This window comes from Hypanus sabinus, chromosome 17, assembly GCF_030144855.1.
Source record: "Hypanus sabinus isolate sHypSab1 chromosome 17, sHypSab1.hap1, whole genome shotgun sequence".
Classification (NCBI taxonomy): Eukaryota; Metazoa; Chordata; class Chondrichthyes; order Myliobatiformes; family Dasyatidae; genus Hypanus; species Hypanus sabinus.
Window position 1 is genome coordinate 42,274,060 of NC_082722.1, and position 20,727 is coordinate 42,294,786.

The window sequence follows — 20,727 nt, forward strand, 5'->3', positions numbered from 1 at the left end:
ACTCCCTCTATGGCAAGAATGTCTTTCCTCAGATTAGGGGACCAAAACTGCACACAATATTCTAGGTGCAGTCTCACCAAGGCCTTGTACAACTGCAGTAGAACCTCCCTGCTCCTGTACACAAATCCTTTTGCTATGAATGCCAACATACCATTTGCCTTTTTCACCACCTGCTGTACCTGCATGCCCACCTTCAATGACTGGTGTACAATGACACCCAGGTCTCGTTGCATCTCCCCTTTTCCTAATCGGCCACCATTCAGATAATAATCTGTTTTCCTGTTACTGCAACCGAAGTGGATAACCTCACATTTATCCACATTAAATTGCATCTGCCATGAATTTGCCTACTCACCTAACCTATCCAAGTCACCCTGCATCCTCTTAGCATTCTCCTCACAGCTAACACCGCCGCCCAGCTTCGTGTCATCCGCAAACCTGGAGATGCTGCATTTAATTCCCTCGTCTAAATCATTAATATATATTGTAAACAACTGGGGTCCCAGCACTGAGCCTTGCGGTACCCCACTAGTCACTGCCTGACATTCTGAAAAGGTCTCGTTTACTCCCACTCTTTGCTTCCTGTCTGCCAACTAATTCTCTATCCATATCAATACCATACCCCCAATACCGTGTGCTTTAAGTTTGCACACTAATCTCCTGTGTGGGACCTTGTCAAAAGCCTTTTGAAAATCTAAATATACCACATCCACTGGCTCTCCCTTATCCATTCTACTAGTTACATCTTCAAAAAATTCTATAAGATTCGTCAGACATGATTTTCCTTTCACAAATCCATGCTGACTTTGTCCGATGATTTCACCTCTTTCCAAATGTGCTATTATCTCATCTTTGATAACCGACTCCAGCATTTTCCCCACCACCGATGTCAGACTAACCAGTCTATAATTCCCCGGTTTCTCTCTCCCTCCTTTTTTTAAAAATTGCGGTTACATTAGCCATCCTCCAACCCTCAGGAACTAATCCAGAATCTAAGGAGTTTTGGAAAAATTGTCACTAATGCATCCACTATTTGTTTACAGTTATGGACTGCTCTGTCAATCACATTTTACAATTTCTCAAATTGAAAGTATTGTTTATAAATCCAGTATTCTTTTGTAACTGGCAGAGATTATTGGACCCGCTATCATATTGTGTACTTATATTATCCACCATGCCAACAGAAACAGGTGATACAAGCAAGAGATTTGACAACAGCTAAATCCCTTAATACTTCTAGCTGGTTCATAATTCACCTCCCTTTGCATAATCCTCTTTCAAATATTAGATGAATTTCACCTTAAGTTTTGCCATCGTCAAGGCAGTGATTTCGGAATTTTTTTAATGCTCCTGAGGAAGCTTTGGATTTGTATATTATTTCTACTCAATTTTATAAAACGGAGAATATCAGAGTAGACAATCATGCAAGGTCCTTTTACAACCAATTTTGCTTTTTATCACAATCAATATAACAAATGCAACACTGCCACAGATCCTCGTGAATTTTTATTGAAAATTATTTTATTTTTTTGCCAGAACTGTTCCAATAAAATCTCCTAATTGAACTATTTATTTTTAAAAGAGAATAAATAGAGGAATGCCAGTAAAGTCAGGCTGCATTGGATGCACTTAAGGTTCACTGTCAGTTTTGATAAACCTTTATCTTTGGGCAGAAATGACCATTAGCCAGAAATTATTGGGGAATTCTGGCAGTTTCAGCACTTGGTGTAAGTCCAAACATGGGTCTCTCAAACAATCTCGGACTTACTAGTTGGTTTCCACTGGCACTTTTCCAACTGCATTCCAATGCTGAACTCTGATGTTATGCTGTGAATTCTGCAAACTGTGTCTTCATCAGACTCGCTGCAGAAACAGTAAGCCCATTCATTTGAATAGAAAGCAATGGTTGCAAAGAGTCTTGGTAAGTACGAGGTTACTTACATAATTGTTTGGATTCATTGAACCTTCCATAATGTTTTGATGGTTTAGAACTTTATATACTTTCATTTGCTAACTTATTCATTGCTTTTTTTTAGAAAGATAGTTTGTGCTTGGTTTTGGCTTGATATGTTGTTCATGTAAGATGGCATTACATTGTTCAAGGTCACGCTGCTGTGCAGTGCCATGCTCTGGGGTGGTGCACATGGGTTGGTACCAACTCAGGAAGTAAGTAGATACCAAAGAATTCAGAAACTCAGTGGATGTAGCCATATATAGAATGTGGCTTCAAGAGCAGATCAGAGGTGATGCATTCTGCAGTGAGTAACTAACTCGCCCCCTGACTTCCCAACACCTGTCCACCACCAGAAAGCAGTGTGATGAAGTACCTGACTGTTTGAATGCAGCTTCAATAACTGTCCAGAAGCAAGATGCCATACAGAACAGGCACACACTCACCACCCTTCAGATACTCACAGTAAACGTTGTCTGTACCATCTATGGAATGTACTGCAGCATCTCACCAAGACACTTTAGACAGCACCTTACAAGCCTCTGCCAGCTGGAAGAACAAAGCACGAGAACACCACCACCAGGAACACAAGCCACACACCATCCTGACATGGAAGTAGAGTATATTGCTGTCCGTTGTCACTAGCTCATAATCCTGGAACACCCCTCTCCATATCTCAAGGATTACAATAATTCAAGAAGGCAAATGACCTTCACCTTCTCAAGGGCCGTTAGGGATGGACAATTAAATGTCATCTCAATTTGGAAAGCACACATCCCCTAGGAAAGAAACTAGGTCACCCTGTAACCCTTGGGTCAGTAGTGAGCATGAACAGCTTATATATCACATTATTCTGAAGTTTCTATTCCAAAAGTTGATAGTAGGAAATCTGGATGGTATAGTGGTGTAACTAGTAGACTAGCTGCCTCACAGTTCCAGGGGACCTAATTTCGTTCCTTATCTCTGATGCTGTCTGTGGGGAATTTGCACAAACTCCCTATTACCATGTTGGTTCCTTCAGCTCTTCCAGTTTCCTGCTAAATCCAAAGAAATTGCAGGTGTAAGTTAATTGTCCTGTCTAAGTTGTCCCTAGTGTGTAGATGAGTGGTATAATCTAGTGAGGAGTTGAGAGGAATGTGAGAGAATATCATGGGTTAGGGTAGAGCTTGTTTAATCAGAATGATTGGCGGTCAACACCAATTCAGTGGGTCAACAGGCCTTTTTCTCTGTTGTATTTGTCTGTGACTCTAGATAATGACAAGCTATTTAAAAAATGACAGCACTTGGTGTAGAAAGTCACTCTGTCCAACGAGCCTAGAATGCTGAAGAAAGTAGGAGTGGGAAAATATTTGTTTATGACAAATTATTATCTTTTATTAGAACGGGAGAGGTAGTTACAGGTCAAATACAAGTCGGTTGGCTTAAATTTTGTGATTGACTACTTAAGTCAAAATTAATTAACAGAAAAATATGGATTTCACATGCTTGTTAAGCAAAACTGTTTTCATTGATTTGTTTGAGATTCTCAATGAAGTCAGAGGAAGGATCTATTAGGACTGTCAGTTACTGTGTATGCATGTTCAATTTTTCTTAATCATTTAATGATCTGTGTTTAAGTACACAGGGCATGATTTCAAAATTTACAGATATCAGCAAACCCTGAAATACAGCGAAGGGCAGTGCACAGTAATAGTTTTCAGGATGGCAACTAGGTGATGATATTGCACCAATGTATCAGATGAGCTTTTGCCACATTCTACCAAAGTGTTTACATTCTGGGAGAATGAGAGACTCAATATTAACTCAAAGGTCCAGGAACAAGGGGAAATCGAAAATTAAAGTACCGAATTTTTCAAAAGATGTGAAAGCTTTGAGAGGATATCTAAGATATTTATTGAAATTGTGCCAAAACTGTAAGACATTAGTTGTGTAGAACAACAGGATATAAACCTAATTGAAGCAGCCTTACTGCTAATCTCTCCTGTTGTGTCTTTTATTAAATCATAGATCTATCAGTCTGTTTCCTTTAATCATTGATACAATTCAATAAAAAACTAACACCCTCACCCTGGTAGTTAGAATTGTCTGAGCATTAATTGCCATTTGTGCTCAGGCAATGGAAGTGTTGTCCAACATCAGTTCTGACATCCCTGGCTCTGAAGTAAGATAATACTTACTTACTATCTTAGATTTCCCCAACTACCTAATAGGTTCTTCCTACTTACCATGTCACTTTTCATTAATGGTTTTAAAGTTTCTTCATAATAAGAAAGATCATGCTTCTTACAACAAATATGTTATGAGCAACTTCATTAAGACAATAAGAGCATAAGACATAGGAGCAGAATTTAGCCATTTGGCCCATTGAGTCAGCTCCATCAATCAATCATGGCTCATCCTCTTTTTCCTCTCCTCAACCCCATTTCCTGGCCTTCCCCTCATAAACCGATGCTGAGTCCAATCAAGAACCTATCATGTTCTCCCTTAAATAAACCCAACAACCTGTCCTCCACAGTTTCATGTAGTAACAAATTTCACAAATTCACCACCCTCTGGCTAAAGAAATTTCTCTGCATCTCTGTTTTAAATGGATGCCCCTCTATTCTGAGGCTGTGCCCTCTTGTCTTAGACTCCCAAACCATGGGAAATGCCTTTTCCACATTGTCTAAGCCTTTTAACATTCAAAGGATTTCAATGAGATCCCCCTCTTCCTTCTAAATTCCAGTGAGTACAGACTCAGAGCCATCAAACGTTTCTTGTATGGTAACCCTTTCATTCCCAAAATCATCCTTGTGAACCTTCTTTGGATCCTCTCCAGTGCCAGCACATCTTTTCTTAGATGAGGAGCCCAAAACTGTTCACAATACTCAAGGTGAGACCTCACCAGTTCCTTATAAAGCCTCAGCATCACATCCCTGTTCCTGTATTCTAGACCTCTTGAAATGAATAATAACATTGCATTTGCCTTCCTCACCACTGACTCAAACTGCGAGTTAACCTTCAGGGTGTACTGCACAAGGACTCCCAAGTCCCTTTGCAGCTCAGATTTTTGGATTTGCTCCTCTTTTAGAAAATAGTCTGACCTTTTGTTTCTACTACCAAAGTGCATGACCGTGCATTTTCCAACATTGTATATCATTTGCCACTTCTTTGTCCATTCTCCTAATTTATCTAAGTCCTTCTGCAGCCTACCTGTTTCATCAATACTACCTGCTCCTCCACCAATCTTCATATCATCTGCAAACTTGGCAACAAAACCATCTCTTCCATTGTCTAAATCATTGATATACAGCATAAAAAGAAGCAGTCTCAACACCACTAGTCACTGGCAGCCAACTAGACAAGGATCCTTTTATTTCCACTCTCTGCCTGCTATCAATCAGCCAATGCTCTAACCATGTTAGTAACTTTCCTGTAAGACTTGATAAGCAGCCACATGTGTGGCACCTTGTCAAAGGGTTTCTGAAAACCCAAATATACAACTATACAGCATCCTTCATCTATCCTACTTGTAAACTCCTTAGAGAATTCCAACAGGTTTGTCAGGCAAGGTTTTCCCTTAAGGAAACCATGCTGACTTCATTCTGTCTTGTCCTGTGTCTCCAAGTATTCCATAACCTCATCCTTAACAATTTTCCCAAACACTGAGGTCAGGCTAACTGGTCTATAATTTCCTTTCTGCTGCTTTCATCCTTAAAGAGTGGAGCGACATTTGCAATTTTCCAGTCCTCTGGCACCATGCCAGGGTCCTATCACCTGCCTGCCCTTCCTGACAGTCTGACTGCAGGCTATCTTTGCTGTTTTACCATCTGTCATATCCCGAGTCCCTTCACTCCGGTTCCTACACCCCCCTACCAAGTTCGTTTAAACCCTTCCCAACAGCTCTAACAAACCTGCCCGCGAGAATAGTGGTCCCCCTTGGGTTCGGGTGCAACCTGTCCCTTTTGTGCAGGTCAAATCTCCCCCAGAAGAGATCCCAATGATTCAAGAACATGAAGCCCTGCCCCCTGCACCAGCTTCTCAGTCACGCATTTATCGTCTTGTTTCTACCCTCAGTGGCGTGTGGCACAGGCAACAATCCAGAAATTACTACCTGGGGGATCCTGCCTCTCACCTTTCTACCTAGCTCTCTAAATTCTCTCTTCAGGGCCTCTTTACTTTTCCTTCCTATGTCATTGGTACCAATATGTACCAAGACATCTGACTGTTCTCCCTCCCTGTCTAAAATGCTGTGGACGCGATCCAAGACATCCCTGCCCCAGGCACCTCTGGGAAGCAACGTACCATTCAGGTGTCCCATTCATGTCCACAGAATCTCCTGTCTGTTTCTCTGACTATTGAGTCCCCTATCACTACTGAACCCTCTTCTCCCTCTTTCACTTCTGCACCATGGACCCCTAGTCAATCATTACTCATGAATGGTTTTGATAGAGTAAGTCATGAGCAATTGTTTCTGTGGCAGAGAGGACAGTAACCAGGGAACACAGATTAATGTAAATGATAAAATGTTGAGCGTGGACATCCAATAAAACGTATACAGGAAATTGTTGTGACTTGGGATGCACTCTTTGAAATGATGGTGGAAGCAAATTCAATGGAGACATTTAAAAGGAAGTCAGATGATTATTTGAAGTGGAAAAATAAGAGTAAAGGAATAGCACTAATTAGATGTTTTATTTAAAGACAAGATGAGTCATAAATTCTCCTTCTGGATTGAATCATTCTAGTGGATGGATTGGCACCAGTATAGCAGCTGAACGCCTGACTAACCACGACTCTGAATGCATGCCCAGGCACTGTATCTTACTCTCTGGGGCAGAGCTGCATGAGAGGAAGTAAACTAAATGACAAACAGCCTGAATATCCTGACAGCCTATACTCAGCGTGGTATTGTCAGTCAGAAGCAAAAGCCTAGGCGTATCTATCTGACAGTGGCCATGCTGACTTATTTCACAGAATCTAGCTATCAGAGACCCAGCACCAAAGCAATGCTATCCCTGCACATAGAGATGGCACCCCCCAATGGTAATGGTAAGCTGCAGTCTGGGACTTGGTCCCTTCTCCTCACTGGCATGCTTCAATGCTGACTAGAGAGAATCTCCGAGTTAACCAGTACAAAAAGTGGCATCCGCTCCGGAATTCAAAGCGAGTGTTCCTGGGTTCGAATCCGGCTGGCTCCTTTCCAGCCATGCTGGGTTGAGTGTCGAACTAACACAAAAAAACAGGCAAATGCTAAGAAAACGACAGTGGTTGCTGCCTGAGGCGCCAGAAGGCACGAGAAGAACAACTTCAAAAAGTACAAAGGGTTAAGCTGTTCCTTGCCTGCTTACTCATACATTCACCTGGGCTTTCATTCTCATTCCTTGTTTTCTGGCATGCCATTCTGCATTAATAAATGGCCAAATTCTCCTAAATGTTTTCACTAATTGTTTACAGCCTGTTAGCAAATAAATTGGACATTAAGCAAGTGTTGCTCATACGATGCTATGTGTGTCTGCTGCAAAAAAAATTCAATGCGTCTGTGCATACATGTACATGTGTACATGACATTATGTTGATTAACAATATTGTCGTTGGTAGCACATGTTAATCAATAAACAGCAAGTCCCCAAATGCAGGTACTGGTCTTATGTTCTCAATCTATTTCACAGAAAAAAGATTGCTAGTGAGTTCTACACCAATTTAAACTGATTTTGACAATGCACTGCATGATAAGTGAGTACAGGTCAGTTAAATTTCCAGTCTGTTGATTTTTGAAGTTTATACCTTGGACTGTTTATTGTTGCAAAGTATAAATACCACGTGACTCTACTCTCCAATGGGATCATAGTTTGTCTCTGCATCTAGATACACTCTCCTACTAATCTTTTTTTTTAATCTGTACCTCTTTACACTTACTTTGATGAGTCCATTCCTTACAGAACAAACAATAACAAAAATTATCAATATAGAAATTCTGCATAAGTAAAGGACACCCATTTTAAATAAAGCTCATGTATTGATTGCTTTTGAAGTCTTCCAGATCTTCTTACAAGTTTTGATATCATATTAACCATTCAACTGGCTTGGATTTACACTATAAGATATTCCTTCTTCTTTGTCAGGCTTGCTCGAATTTCATAGTTCATTTCTAGAAATGATTAAATGGTTCAACTCTCACATCATCTCTGGCTCAGATCACTTGCTCCATATTAACATTTTGATCATTATTTGTTTTGGCAAACCACTGCTAGATCTGTTACCTACCACTTGTATAAGTTTGTCCTGGTGACGAGGCTGGGAAAATTAATGCAGTTGTTCATGAAACAGTATTTCTCTGGTAAGTGTCATAGCAACATCTCTGACTCAATCACTTCTGTTCTTGAAACCAAATTTGGCAATATTTTAAAATTTTGTTCAATTAAACTACATTTGGTGGAACAAAGTTCAAGCATATTATCAATCTGCATCTCATCGACAGTTTTGCAGTAGGTACCTCATGGTACTCTCAAGAGTTGTCCTGATCTTAATGGAGCACTGACCAAGCAATGTCTTACGCTGATATAAATATCCTTACTTGAATCCTTCTTTAGCTATTTTGATTATTCTGTCTTGTGCTCCATCTTAATGATATGAAGAAACAAGATGTTTGAATGCATTCAATTTCATAAAATTTTAAGGGTGTTTCGAAGCTGTGAGATCATAAGAAAAAGACTCCACCAGTAAGCAATGATGTTCAATTATTATGTCAGTACTCATACACAAACTCAATTTTTTCTTTATTTGACTTCATTTTGACTCACTAGCAGATCAGCACCAGGGAACAGTCATCTTTTATACACAAAAGTCTGCGATACCATTCCTTGTATACTGAAGTGTGAAAAGATTTGGTAGTGCATGACCATGACTATAAAAGAGTTCTTTTTTACCAGAATTTTGGCAATACCTGCATTTGGCTATCAATGATTTGAGGTCATTGTCCAAATGACGCCGGTAAGCAATATTACTTGCAGCCGCATCATGCTTACATGTGTTCAGTGTGAAGTTTGACCAAGCTGCCTCCCTAGAGTATTGGATATTACCACTCAATATCTGAACCTGATGCACCTCTGCTCACATGACAATCCATTGCAGTGATTACATTCTGTACCTCCTGTCAACACGGACCTTTCTCCAACATTGGGACTCTCTGGGTTTGACTGTGATTTCAGACAGTTACTGGAAAATCCTCAAGATTTCCAACATTAACATTCTCAGATGGTAGACATGACTGAGTATTTACAATGACAATTCACTTGAGATTCTTGTCCTCGGTGTTATTGAAGGATTTCCTCATCTTCATAGTCTTGACTTCATCACACTAAGTTTCATTGCTTTGGGGCTTAATATTCCTAATTGTGACTTGTGATCTGTTGTTGGCATAAAGGATTTCTCCAGTAAACAGAGACAGAATTTTTTGATTCCAAACTCAATTAAAAGTGCTTCTTTCTCAAGTTGTGCATGATTTATCTTGTACCTTATGAGGGAATAAGAACAATATGGGTACCTTCTGCCGATCCAAAGAGATATTCATACACCTACCTCATAATAAGCATCACATGCCAATTTCAACAACACAGAAGGTCATAGTGAAAAAAGAACTTCACTTGCTAACACTGGCTTGAACTTTCCTTGCTCCTGGCTCCACCTTCGTTTTGCATCTGTGTTGGTGTGAGCACTCTCATAAGATCAGGAATGATCAGAGCTCCTGTTGTGTGATTTGATGGCATCCCAGGGCAGGTACTCAAGATGTGCATGGTGCAACTGGCAGGTGTGTTTACAGACATTTTTAATCTCTCCCTCTCCCAGTGTAGTGCTCTCTTGCTTCAAAACATCCACCATTGTTCCGGTACCTAAAAACGCCAAGGTAACATGTCTGAATGACTGGCGTCCTGTCGCACTCGCCTCAATAACAAGCAGCTGCTTTGAGAGGCTGGCCAAGGACTACATCTGCAACTTGCTACCACCCACAATGGACCCCTTACAATTTGCCTACCGACACAACCGATTGACAGATGACGCAATAGCAACGGCTCTGCACACTGCCCTTATACATCTGGAGAAAAAGGATTCTTATATGAGAATGCTGGTCTTGGACTACAGGTCAGCACTCAACACCATAATTCCCTCCAGACTTGACAAGAATCTCAGAGACCTCGGCCTTCACACTACCTTGTGCAGCTGGATCCTGGACTTCCTATCAGATCACCGGCAGGTGGTAGGAGTGGGCTTCCTCACTCTGCCCCTCTGACCCTCAACACAGGAGCCCCCCCAGAGCTGTGTCCTAAGCCCCTTCCTTTACACTCTGTATACACATGACTGTGACACCACTCACAGCTCCAACCTGCTAGTTAAATTTACTACATTGATTGGCCTTATCTCAAATAATAATGAGGCAGCTTACAGAGAAGTCATCAACCTGACACAGTGGTGTCAAGAAAACAAGCTCTCCCTCAATGTCGTGAAAACAAAGGAGCTGGTTCTGGACTACAGGAGGAATGAAGACAGGCTAACCCCTACTGACATCAATGGATCTGGGGTTGAAAGGGTGAACAGCTTCAAGTTCTTTGGCATTAACATCACTGAGGATCTCAAGTGGTCTGTAGATACCGGGTGTGTGGTGAAAAAAGCACAACAATGCCTCTTTCACCTCAGATGGTTGAGGAAGTTTGGCATGACACCCCAAATCCTAAGGACTTTCTGCAGGGGCACAATTGAGAACATTCTGACTGGCTGCATCACTGCCTGGTATGGGAACTGTACCTCCCTTAATCGCAGGACTCTGCAGAGAGTGGTGCAGGCAGCCCAACACAACTGTAGATGTGAATTTCCCATGATTCAGGGCATTTACAGAGACAGGTGCATAAAAAGGGCCTGAAGGATCATTGGGGACCTGAGTCACCCCAATCACAAACTGTTCCAGCTGCTACCATCCGGGAAACTGTACCACAGCATTAGAGCCAGGACCAACAGGTTCTGGGACAGCTTCTTCCACCAGGCCATCAGGCTGATTAATTCACGCTGATAGAACTGTATTTCCATGTTTTATTGACTGTCCTTTTGTGCATACTATTTATTACATATTACTATAAATTGCACATTGCACATTTAGATGGAGACATAATGTAAAGGTTTTTACTCCTCAGGTATGTAAAGGATGTAAGTAATAAAGTCAATTCAATTCAAAGACATGTTTCCTTTGCTTTGACTTCACATGGTACTCATGAAGTCTCCTGACAATCAACAGATCAATTATAACACAAACAATGATCCACTCATCGAAGTATTTTAACCAAGGTGACTAGAAAACCTTTGATCAAGACATGATTCCTTTGGAAAACCTAATATATGAGAAGAATCCTTATATCAAGGTTAAAGGATAGTGTGTGTTGCTGGTTAGCATTGTTGACATTTAATTCTATGTAGCTACAAAAGAGGTGCACAACTATGATTACTTATGACTGTGATAAAACTATGTACTTTTCCAAAGTGGGTGGCAGATATTGTTCATCATCTTCAGCCTTGTATTTGCCACACTGATCTAACTGTCTTAGACATGTACACGTTTTGCCCTGCATGGGCTGTGAGACATAAGCGTGTGTTCTGCTATATTGGTGAGCCTCAAAAAGTGGAATGAACCACAGAAGTTAGAATTGAGTCCTGACTGGTCAGCTGATATGGAAATTGGAGAAATATGACAGTTTCAATGGCCGTTACATTTGACATTGTGTTCCCTGACAACTGCATGAATGAACTGATTGATTCTTTGGATCACTACAGTAATGTCCTTGAAGCTTAAGTCCCAGCATTGACTAACATAATTATCTGGTCTAATGGCTTTTGAGAGTTTATTAAAATGACTGCTTGATTGCCAGTGAGTAGAGCACATCTCTCCTTGTTTCTATAGGTAGTGTGGTCATTGCTGGGTACATGCTACTGTCACGTTAATCGTGAAGTTGGTGTTTTGACTGCAATGTATTCAGCACTGTGTTTCAGACACATTGTTATATCAGCTATCAAACTAATTCATCAATCTCTAGTCAATGCATTTAGCAACAGCCATGTCCCAAGCATACACCAGCCTGCCACACACTGAGCTTTGAGTGTAAAACAAAGTAAAGTGTATTTGCTTCATTCTTACAGAAGGACAGAACTTCATACCACATCATAAGTCAGGAAAACAATGCGGAGTTTGGGTCCGGAATGACAATGGCGGATATTTTGCTTCACCAAATTACCCAAATGCCTACCCTCCCAACAGAGAATGCATCTACATTCTGGAAGGTAATGCAATTTCCACTTGCTCGAAGCCTGGCGTCAGTGCCCTACAAAGATGTTTTCACAGTATATAAGGGATTAACTACAGTATTTAGTTGAAGAGTGACTCCGTATAATTTGTTACAACTGCTAAACTGTAATTGGTATTTTCCACTCTTGTTCAAAATGTTCCAGAAAATGACAAGATTACTTAGTTCACTGATAACCTTGATATCTGAGGTAATCCTAGCCTTGTCAGAACTACATACGTTTATTAGCATTTTGTTGTATCTGCAGCGGCCCCTCGTCAAAGAATTGAACTCACGTTCGATGAGCCCTATAGCATTGAACCTTCCTGGGACTGTCGATTTGACAACTTGGAAGTCAGGGATGGACCATTTGGATTCTCTCATCTCATAAACCATTACTGTGGTCAGCAAGCTCCATCACTCATTAAATCATCTGGAAGATTCTTATGGGTAAAATTTACCTCAGATGAAGAATTAGAAGGCTTTGGATTTCGAGCCAAATACACTTTTGTACCAGGTAACTAATTTACCACAATGTGCACTGTGGTCTGAGTAAATATGTATAATATCATTGAATGACACATTTGGTTAAACGTATATCATTATGCACGTCTGAGAAAGACCTTAAGTAACCAGATACACCTTTTGGAGCTCTCTGTGTTTTCCATATGTAACTTCTACAAAACTGTATATATATAAACATATAATAAACTTCACATGGCTTATGCCTGACACAAGTGATGAGGATGCGATAGAGAGAAAAATCTTTTGAAATATTCTTGAATACGTCAGGTTTCTGTATCATCGTAGAAGTTGGGCAAATCTAAAATCTTCAGTAGGGGTGGTGAACCTTTCTGAGAGTATGTGCCCAAATTGGTATTAATTTTCTAAAAAAGTTCTCTTGTGCACCATGGTAACAGGCTGGGTACACCTTATCTGAAATTCCCAAATCTGAAAAGATCTGAAATCCAATTTTTTTTTGAGTGCCGACAAATGGAAAATGCCACAAGGCGCTGGTTGGGTTCCCAGGCGATGTACTAGTCTCTGGGCATCACAGACAGTTCTGCGAAGCCGCTTCACATACGTAATGAACAGAAGTTAATGATTTTTTAAAAAAAAAACACTGCATAAAGTGAGAAATTAAGATCTCAGTCGTCTTTCGAAAGAATGGATTTGTCAGCATTGGAGTGAACACATGCTGCTTAATGGTATGCTGTTTATGAAACAAGCAAATAACTATCACTACAAACTGAAAATGGAAGGCAATTGTGAATGTTCGGCATACAGCTTGTAGAAATTTCAGAAAAGGCACGACATTGAATTTTTAAAGATATTAAGGATTTTGAAGATAATCAAAAGATAAAGCATCTGCTGATCACTAAGTATTAATAAATTTATGAAGATCGTCACTGATGAAAATCTAACACCAGAGCAAGTCTACAATGCCAATTGTTTTATACCTTACATAAACACCCAAAAAAAGGCAAAATATAACTACAGAGTACTGTAACCTTTTAAACAAATCATGGCATCATAGGTGGAGACTGAAAGCCTGCTGTTCTTTGTTGTTGATCAACAACTGATTCAGGTATTCTCTCCCGATGCTGCAGAGCTGCCCCTGCACACATTTATTTTCATTTTATTAATGGTATGTAATAACTTGACTGTTAAGTACACACGTGTGTTGAACAAGTGTAAGATAAATATTGCTTACTGCTAGCACGTAAATTCAGAGTTGGAAATAATGGCAATCTCAGGCTATCCCGTTATGTATTCTAAAATCCAAAAATGCAAAACACTTCTGGCCCCAAGCATTTAGGATAAGGGGTACTCAACCTGTAACAATAATTATAGACTTTTTATAAGGAAAAAGGATGAGTCCTGTTGCATGTTTGCATGTATTTATTGTTTTACTATAAATAAAAATATAATAGAGACAGATTGAAATAAATGAAGTATTTTAGAAAACATTAAAAAAGTATTAATATATAATCTATAACATCAGTAATGTGAATGTGAAACTATCAGCTTTGGTGCATATTCATGAAAGATCAGGGAAAGAAACATAAACACTCATTACTCTCAATGAGACTTTTGTTGGTGAACTAATGATGACAAATGTTTTATATCTGGTGTATATTTGGTTGTTTTGAGAGTTGCACACTAGTTTCATCAGTAAGTCTACTCCTATAATTTAATTTGACCTAGTTTATGATTGAAACTAATGACTCATGGAAATATGTTGATGAAAATACTGGTAACATTGCCATTGCAAAAGAAATGGAAGTGCTAAACTACCTGCAGTATTTACCATGATTATCACTGAATAACTAGCATTCACTCACAAATGACAAAAGGAGAGCATACAAGCAGAGTGAAGTCAATGCCAACTAGCCCAACTGTTTACAATCCAAATACTGACGTGTACACCAGGTCTGTGAGGATTTCATAACATGTCATGTCACATGTTCTTGCAATAGTCTAGCTTGTGCCAAACCAGCTCGAGATATTTCCTGTGAAAACATCTCACTGCTGTCAAAAAAAACATTCACTTCTTCATTTGGGAGTAAAGATAATCATTATGTATTATTTTTTATGGGTGGAGCTTATAGAATTCAGGGCCTGCACGCCAATATATTTCTTGTGCGTGCCATAGGTTTGCCACCACTGAAGACCAGAAATGACAAGACTTGGCCTCATACTCAAGCACAGGAGAAATAAGGAGCAGGGCATACTGATTGTTAAGTGTAAGCTTTGTAACTATTAAGACAGGAACAAATCGAGGCTGGAGCTCACATACCCAACTCAGGAATTCAGGTGTTTATCAGACTTAAGTAGAAGAGATGGAGATAAGTGATACTGGTGAAAGTGACAAAGAGGGTGAAGCATTCCTCTATGAGAACAGGAGAGCGTATTTATTCTGACTGAAGAATGAGAAATCCACAACAGCGGATTTCTGATGGCAAACAACACAAACGTTTTTTAGCTCAATGACATGATTGTAGACGATAGAATTCTAGTAAACTGGCACCATGGGTGGCTGCAGAAATTCATAACCAGTAGCTAAAGGGCAGGTGAGACCACTGATCATACTACCGTTGTGCTGAAGAATTTGCCTTTTCACTGTCATTTTCACCTGCATTGACTACTGCAAGGCAAATTTGTGTCCCCTTTTACAGCAAACAAGTCTAGCTAATTAAATGCACAAGACCGATAGTTTAAGCACACATATAAACTCACCACATTGACAGACGTTATTTCCAGACACGCTAAAGGATTTCAGCTGTGGTGAAGTGTTAATGATGTGAGTGATTTTGGTGCAAATGAGAGGTCTCATAGTTACTAATATGCTGGAGATCGTCCATGATGAGTATGCCACTTCACAGCAGTGAGGGAGTCCAACTTCAAGAAGAAATGGTACTTAGCACGTGTAAGACCAGACCCAAGCCTGCAAGCCAGAGGTTTGCAGTAGGTCCCCAATTAGGTTCTTAATTTGAAGGGGGGTGGGGGAGAAGCCACAAAAGAGAGACCTAGAGTTATAAGACTCATTGAGAGATATAGCCCTTCAGCCCAACAAGTGCATGTCAGCCAGGGTGCTCACCCAGCTAGTCCCAATTTCCTGTGTTTGGCCGATGTCAGTCTAAGCCCCACCCCTCCACCTACCTGCTCAAGTGCTTCTTAAGTAACACTCTTGTACCTGCCTCGACCGCTGCTTCTGGCAGCTCGTTCCAGATACTCGCTAACCTCTGCATGGAAAGGTTGACCCTTAGGTCCCTTTTAAATCTTTCCCCCCTTCAACCTAAATTGATGCCACTTGGTTTTGGACTCTCCTCGCCTGCGGAAGACATTGTTGCTATCTCTTTTACCCACACCTCTCATAATTTTAAACATTTCTCTAAGGTCATCCCCTCATTCTCCTATGTTCCAAGGAATAAAGATCTAGCCTCTCTTAATATCATCCTTGTAGGTCTTTTCTGTTTCTTCAGTCTAACCACTTCCTTCCTATAAAAGGGTGACTAATACTGAACTTAGGATTCCAAGTGCAGCTTCACCTTCGGCTTCTACAACTGCAACATAATGTCTCAGCTCCTAAACTCAGTGTCCTGACAGGCACTCTGACTTGTCCATAATTAAGCTGATTAAAGAGATATAAAACCTAAATAGCATAGATACCATATTAGTGAGAAATACGGTAATTTTAATATTAAAGTTAATGATCAGCCTAGCTGTATGAACATTGATCCAGCTAGTGACACTTCAGTTACTGGTAGTCAGACGTACATCAATGATGTCAGCAAAATTCTATTCATCAAAAGCAGGCTAAATCTGGAGATGTTTTCTGGCAAAAGATTAAAACACTGTCAAATGTGATGTGCAGCTCCTCATAATTGTCAAAGGTACCAATTATATTCTTGTCATCATCTTATAAATCTCCTTCACCTCTATGGCTACATTTTGTTGAAGTGTAGAATCCCAGCCATTCCAGCCCCCAGATGGAGTGTATGCACCAGCAATAAAACAAAACTAGAATCATGCAGATGATGGAAATGTGAAATAAAAACAGAAAATGCTGAAATTCTCAGCAGCCTAGGCAGCATGGTGAGAAGAGAAACAGATGTTGCCAAAATGTTCAAAATTAAAGATGCTTTCAGATCCAGAAACAGGAAAGAGCAAAAACAAGAGGGGGAAAAAGGATGCTCCATGATCTAGTGAAATGCAGGAGATTTTAAGTGATAAAAGGGGTGATAGTACAAGATGAATTAGTGTAGTAAAGAGATTAGTGGATAATAAAGAGTTATTCTTTTCTGGATGTATCAACCACCAACAATGATGTCAAGTAACTCGTTCCAGCAAAAGAGAAGGAGCTCTTAGTTGTTCCTTCCATGATGCAATCTAACCTGAAGGGGAGCCTGTGCTTTCGCAATATTGCAACAGGGATTTGTGGAGAAGGGAGATATCTTAGAGGAATCTTTCTCAAGATGAAGTGATGTAACTGAATCATGAGTGCAGAGCACCAATAACAATCAAGTGTATTGCTGAGACCGGGATGATCACACGTCTTTTTTATGTGGTTCCAGCCCATCCATTCAAGCAAGAAGTAAGTATTGTTTTGCAATGCTGACTTGATGGAGGAGAATCTTTTGAGAGATAATGAGCAAGTTACTTGTTAAGTTTACCCCTTATGAAATCTGCTGTTATAGATTAAGCATTGGGTTGCTTAATCAAAAATAACCCCAAAATGTTACTGGAAGAATACATATTAATATTCTATATCATGGCACCCTAATCCAAATGTTGACCAATTATCCCTGTATCCAATTCTGTTCCCAAGAAACCAGAATATCAATGTCCCAGAAATGTGGTGATTGGTCTTTTAGAACCATGACCACTTCCCTTCTTTAGATATTGCCTTCTGCTGAGTTTCTGTAGCACTTTGTGTGTGTTGCTCTAGATTTCCAGCAACTGCAGAATCGCTTATGTTTATGATTTCTTGCTCCATTGCAAAGTCTCTTTAAGGTATGCATCAAGAAGATTGAATCTTCTATTTGATAGGAATTCAGCAAGTACCTCTCACTCTGCTGCCCCTCTGTAATCTCTGCTGCTATCACCTGCCATTTTGTACCCCTTCCCTTCCCTCGACCTTCCTATTTTGACTTCCACCCCCTTCATTTCTAGTCCAGATGTGAGTCTCGGCACAAAACATGAACAGTTTATTCCTTTCCATAGGTCACTTGCTGAGTTCCTTCAACATTTTGTGTGTGTTGCTCTATCATATTGCTTAGTGTCATGTTCCTTCAAACAAAATAAAGCAAAATATTTTAAATCTGAATGTTAGTTGTAAGGTGACAAAACAATCAAATGGTCCTATTTTTTCAGATCCTGACTTTATCTATCTTGGTGGAATCCTGAATCCTATTCCAGGTATGATAACCCTTACATGTTCAAATTGACTCCTTAACATGAGCCTAATTGAATAAAATCTCAATGTTTTCTTTTTTTTCCTAATCACTCTTACCAATCTGTCTCTCCAGATTGCCAGTTTCAGTTATCAGGGTCCGATGGGATCATATACTCCAGTCAAGTGGAAAAGGAGGGGAAAATAAAACCAGGAGAAGCCATTGACTGCATCTGGACAATTAGAGCCCCTGCAAAATCTAAAGTATGTTACACTTCCACTTTACACAGGGCAATGTTCAATGAGAGACTTGTATGCTAGAGCATTTGGTATAAGATGTTTAGACCAAAAATATCATAGCAATTTTTGCCCAGGCTAGTTCAAAATGAAGAGGATACTGTTTATGAGTATATTTGTTAGTCTTGTTATAAGTATGGAGTGGCATAGATTATACTGAAATCATTGCTGAGTTATCCACATTGTTTCGAGTTCTGCAATAAATTCAAATCTCTAAGGATTGAAAGTCGATAGCAAGGAAGCTTAACTTACTCTGATTGATCTTCCTTGGAAATGATTTTAAACTATGCTCACAAATGGCACATTAAGAAAATCCAAAGAAGCTTCCGCTGTTAATACCAGAAAAAATATCAAAGATAGAAAAACATTTGTAGATCTCTCTCACTTGCACACTTATTAAAATAATAAATGCTAACAGGAAAATTACATTCTGAAAGTAATGTTTCCTTCAGTTTACGCTATTAATTGGTGCATAATTTAGTTTTATGGGTTGTTCTACAATTTTATATTGTGACTATGGGATTGTAGCAATCCACGCACTATACCACTGTTCTTCTTAAGAATCAATTGAAATTAATCTCAATCTATTATTAAAAGTTTTTCTTCAGTTTAAATGCAATATTGGAAGTAGTGTATTAGTGCATTTTCTCTAGTACTTTCCAGACTGATTTGCTTTAGTGAAAATATGTGAGAAAATTAGTTAATTTCACAGCTCAAAATATAGCTATGCAGTTTACTTTGATTATCAAGAAATTTCATCAAATGTGATGTAATAGGCTAATATTTAATATTAAAATATCTATAGCCTCAGTGTAATGAATACCAATATCATCCCAACATATTACAGCCTGAAACCTATTACAGAAAAATGATATTACATAAATAGCATAAAGAACAATGCTGCCAGAGAGAAAAAATTCTACCTGGCTAATATACATTTGCAACCATACATTGATATAATTTTGAAAAGATTGCTTACTCTACTAAAAGTCATTTGTTTTCATTACTGATTAATAGGAATTGTCCCTGAGGCAGGGAAATTGGAATTTGCAAGTCAACTGTCATTTGACCTCCAACCACTATTTAAAAATTATATTCAATCATTCTACTTTCTTATTTGGCAGGTAGCCATTTGATATTTTCTTCAAGTATGCTTGTCATGTCCTGCAGAATAATACAATCAGTACCAAAGTTTCTAGTTTGAACAACTAATTATACCTTGGGCAGTATAGTAACTTACATGAATTACTTTAATTGTCATTGACGTCGAAAGCTCTGCTGTTTCTAAGTATGATAAACAATTTACTCCATCATGCATGATAGATACAATTCATTACTCGGTGGCACTGGGATCCCATGAGACTAAGCTAGTTCATTTAGATTTAGTATTGAACGATTAAGTTTATCCATAAGTCAACATTGATTACTGGAATTTGTCTTATGCAGATTAGCATTAGATAAGACTTAGAGGCTAACACTAAGAAACGTTTTCAATTAATGCTGGAAGAGATAATTAAAATACGACTAAACTATTCCTTGTAATCAACAGACATGTTACAGAATATAAATGCGTTTTCTAAAAGTTTCATTAAGGTTTCTTCATGTTTTGCTTCACTGGAAAATATATCTACATATAAGATAATCAAGTGCATATAATAGTGTATATTATATGTAATGTGAGACTATTCCGTAGTCTTACATAAAAAGGCCATTTAATACTATATATATTTAACATTAGTGTTCAAACTTCTTTTATACAAAATATCAAAAATAAATATTATTGTGTACTGATAGTTATATTGCCAAACCTTTAAATGAATGGGTAAGTATCTTCCTTTAACGCAAATGCTTTTAATTCTGTGTCACAAGGGAACTGAAAAGAATGTAACCACAGTGGCATCACAGATTTCTATACAAATGGTCTCCCTTTAATGTCAATATACAATATAGACTGTACACCCAATATTAAAAGAACAGGAAGGATGTAGATACAATTGAAAGAGTGCAGAAGAGATTTACAAGGATGTTGCCTGAATTGGAGAGTGTGCCTTATAATAATAGGTTGCAAACTTGGCCTTTTCTCCTTGGAGCAATGGATGATGAGAGGTGACCTAATAGAGGTATATAAGGTGATGAGAGGCATTGATTGTGTAGATAGCCAGAGGCTTTTCCCCAGGGCTGAAATGGCTAACACGAGGGGGCATAGTTTTAAGGTGCTTGGAAGTAGGTACAGGGGGGATGTCGGAGGTAAGTTTTCCACACCCTGTGGTGGGTGCGTG

At 39.2% G+C, this 20,727-nt stretch overlaps 1 protein-coding gene across 3 annotated transcripts in view; it reads left to right on the forward strand.

Moving 5' to 3' along the window:
* Positions 1 to 20,727, forward strand: part of LOC132406856 (neuropilin and tolloid-like protein 2) — a 50,956-nt gene that overhangs the window by 11,320 nt on the left and 18,909 nt on the right. For all 3 annotated transcript variants that reach the window (XM_059992928.1, XM_059992926.1, XM_059992927.1), the window contains exons 3-6: positions 12,113 to 12,253; positions 12,524 to 12,772; positions 18,133 to 18,177; positions 18,288 to 18,415. In XM_059992928.1, coding sequence (XP_059848911.1) covers positions 12,113 to 12,253; positions 12,524 to 12,772; positions 18,133 to 18,177; positions 18,288 to 18,415 — 563 coding nt within the window. The remainder of the gene's footprint in view (positions 1 to 12,112; positions 12,254 to 12,523; positions 12,773 to 18,132; positions 18,178 to 18,287; positions 18,416 to 20,727) is intronic.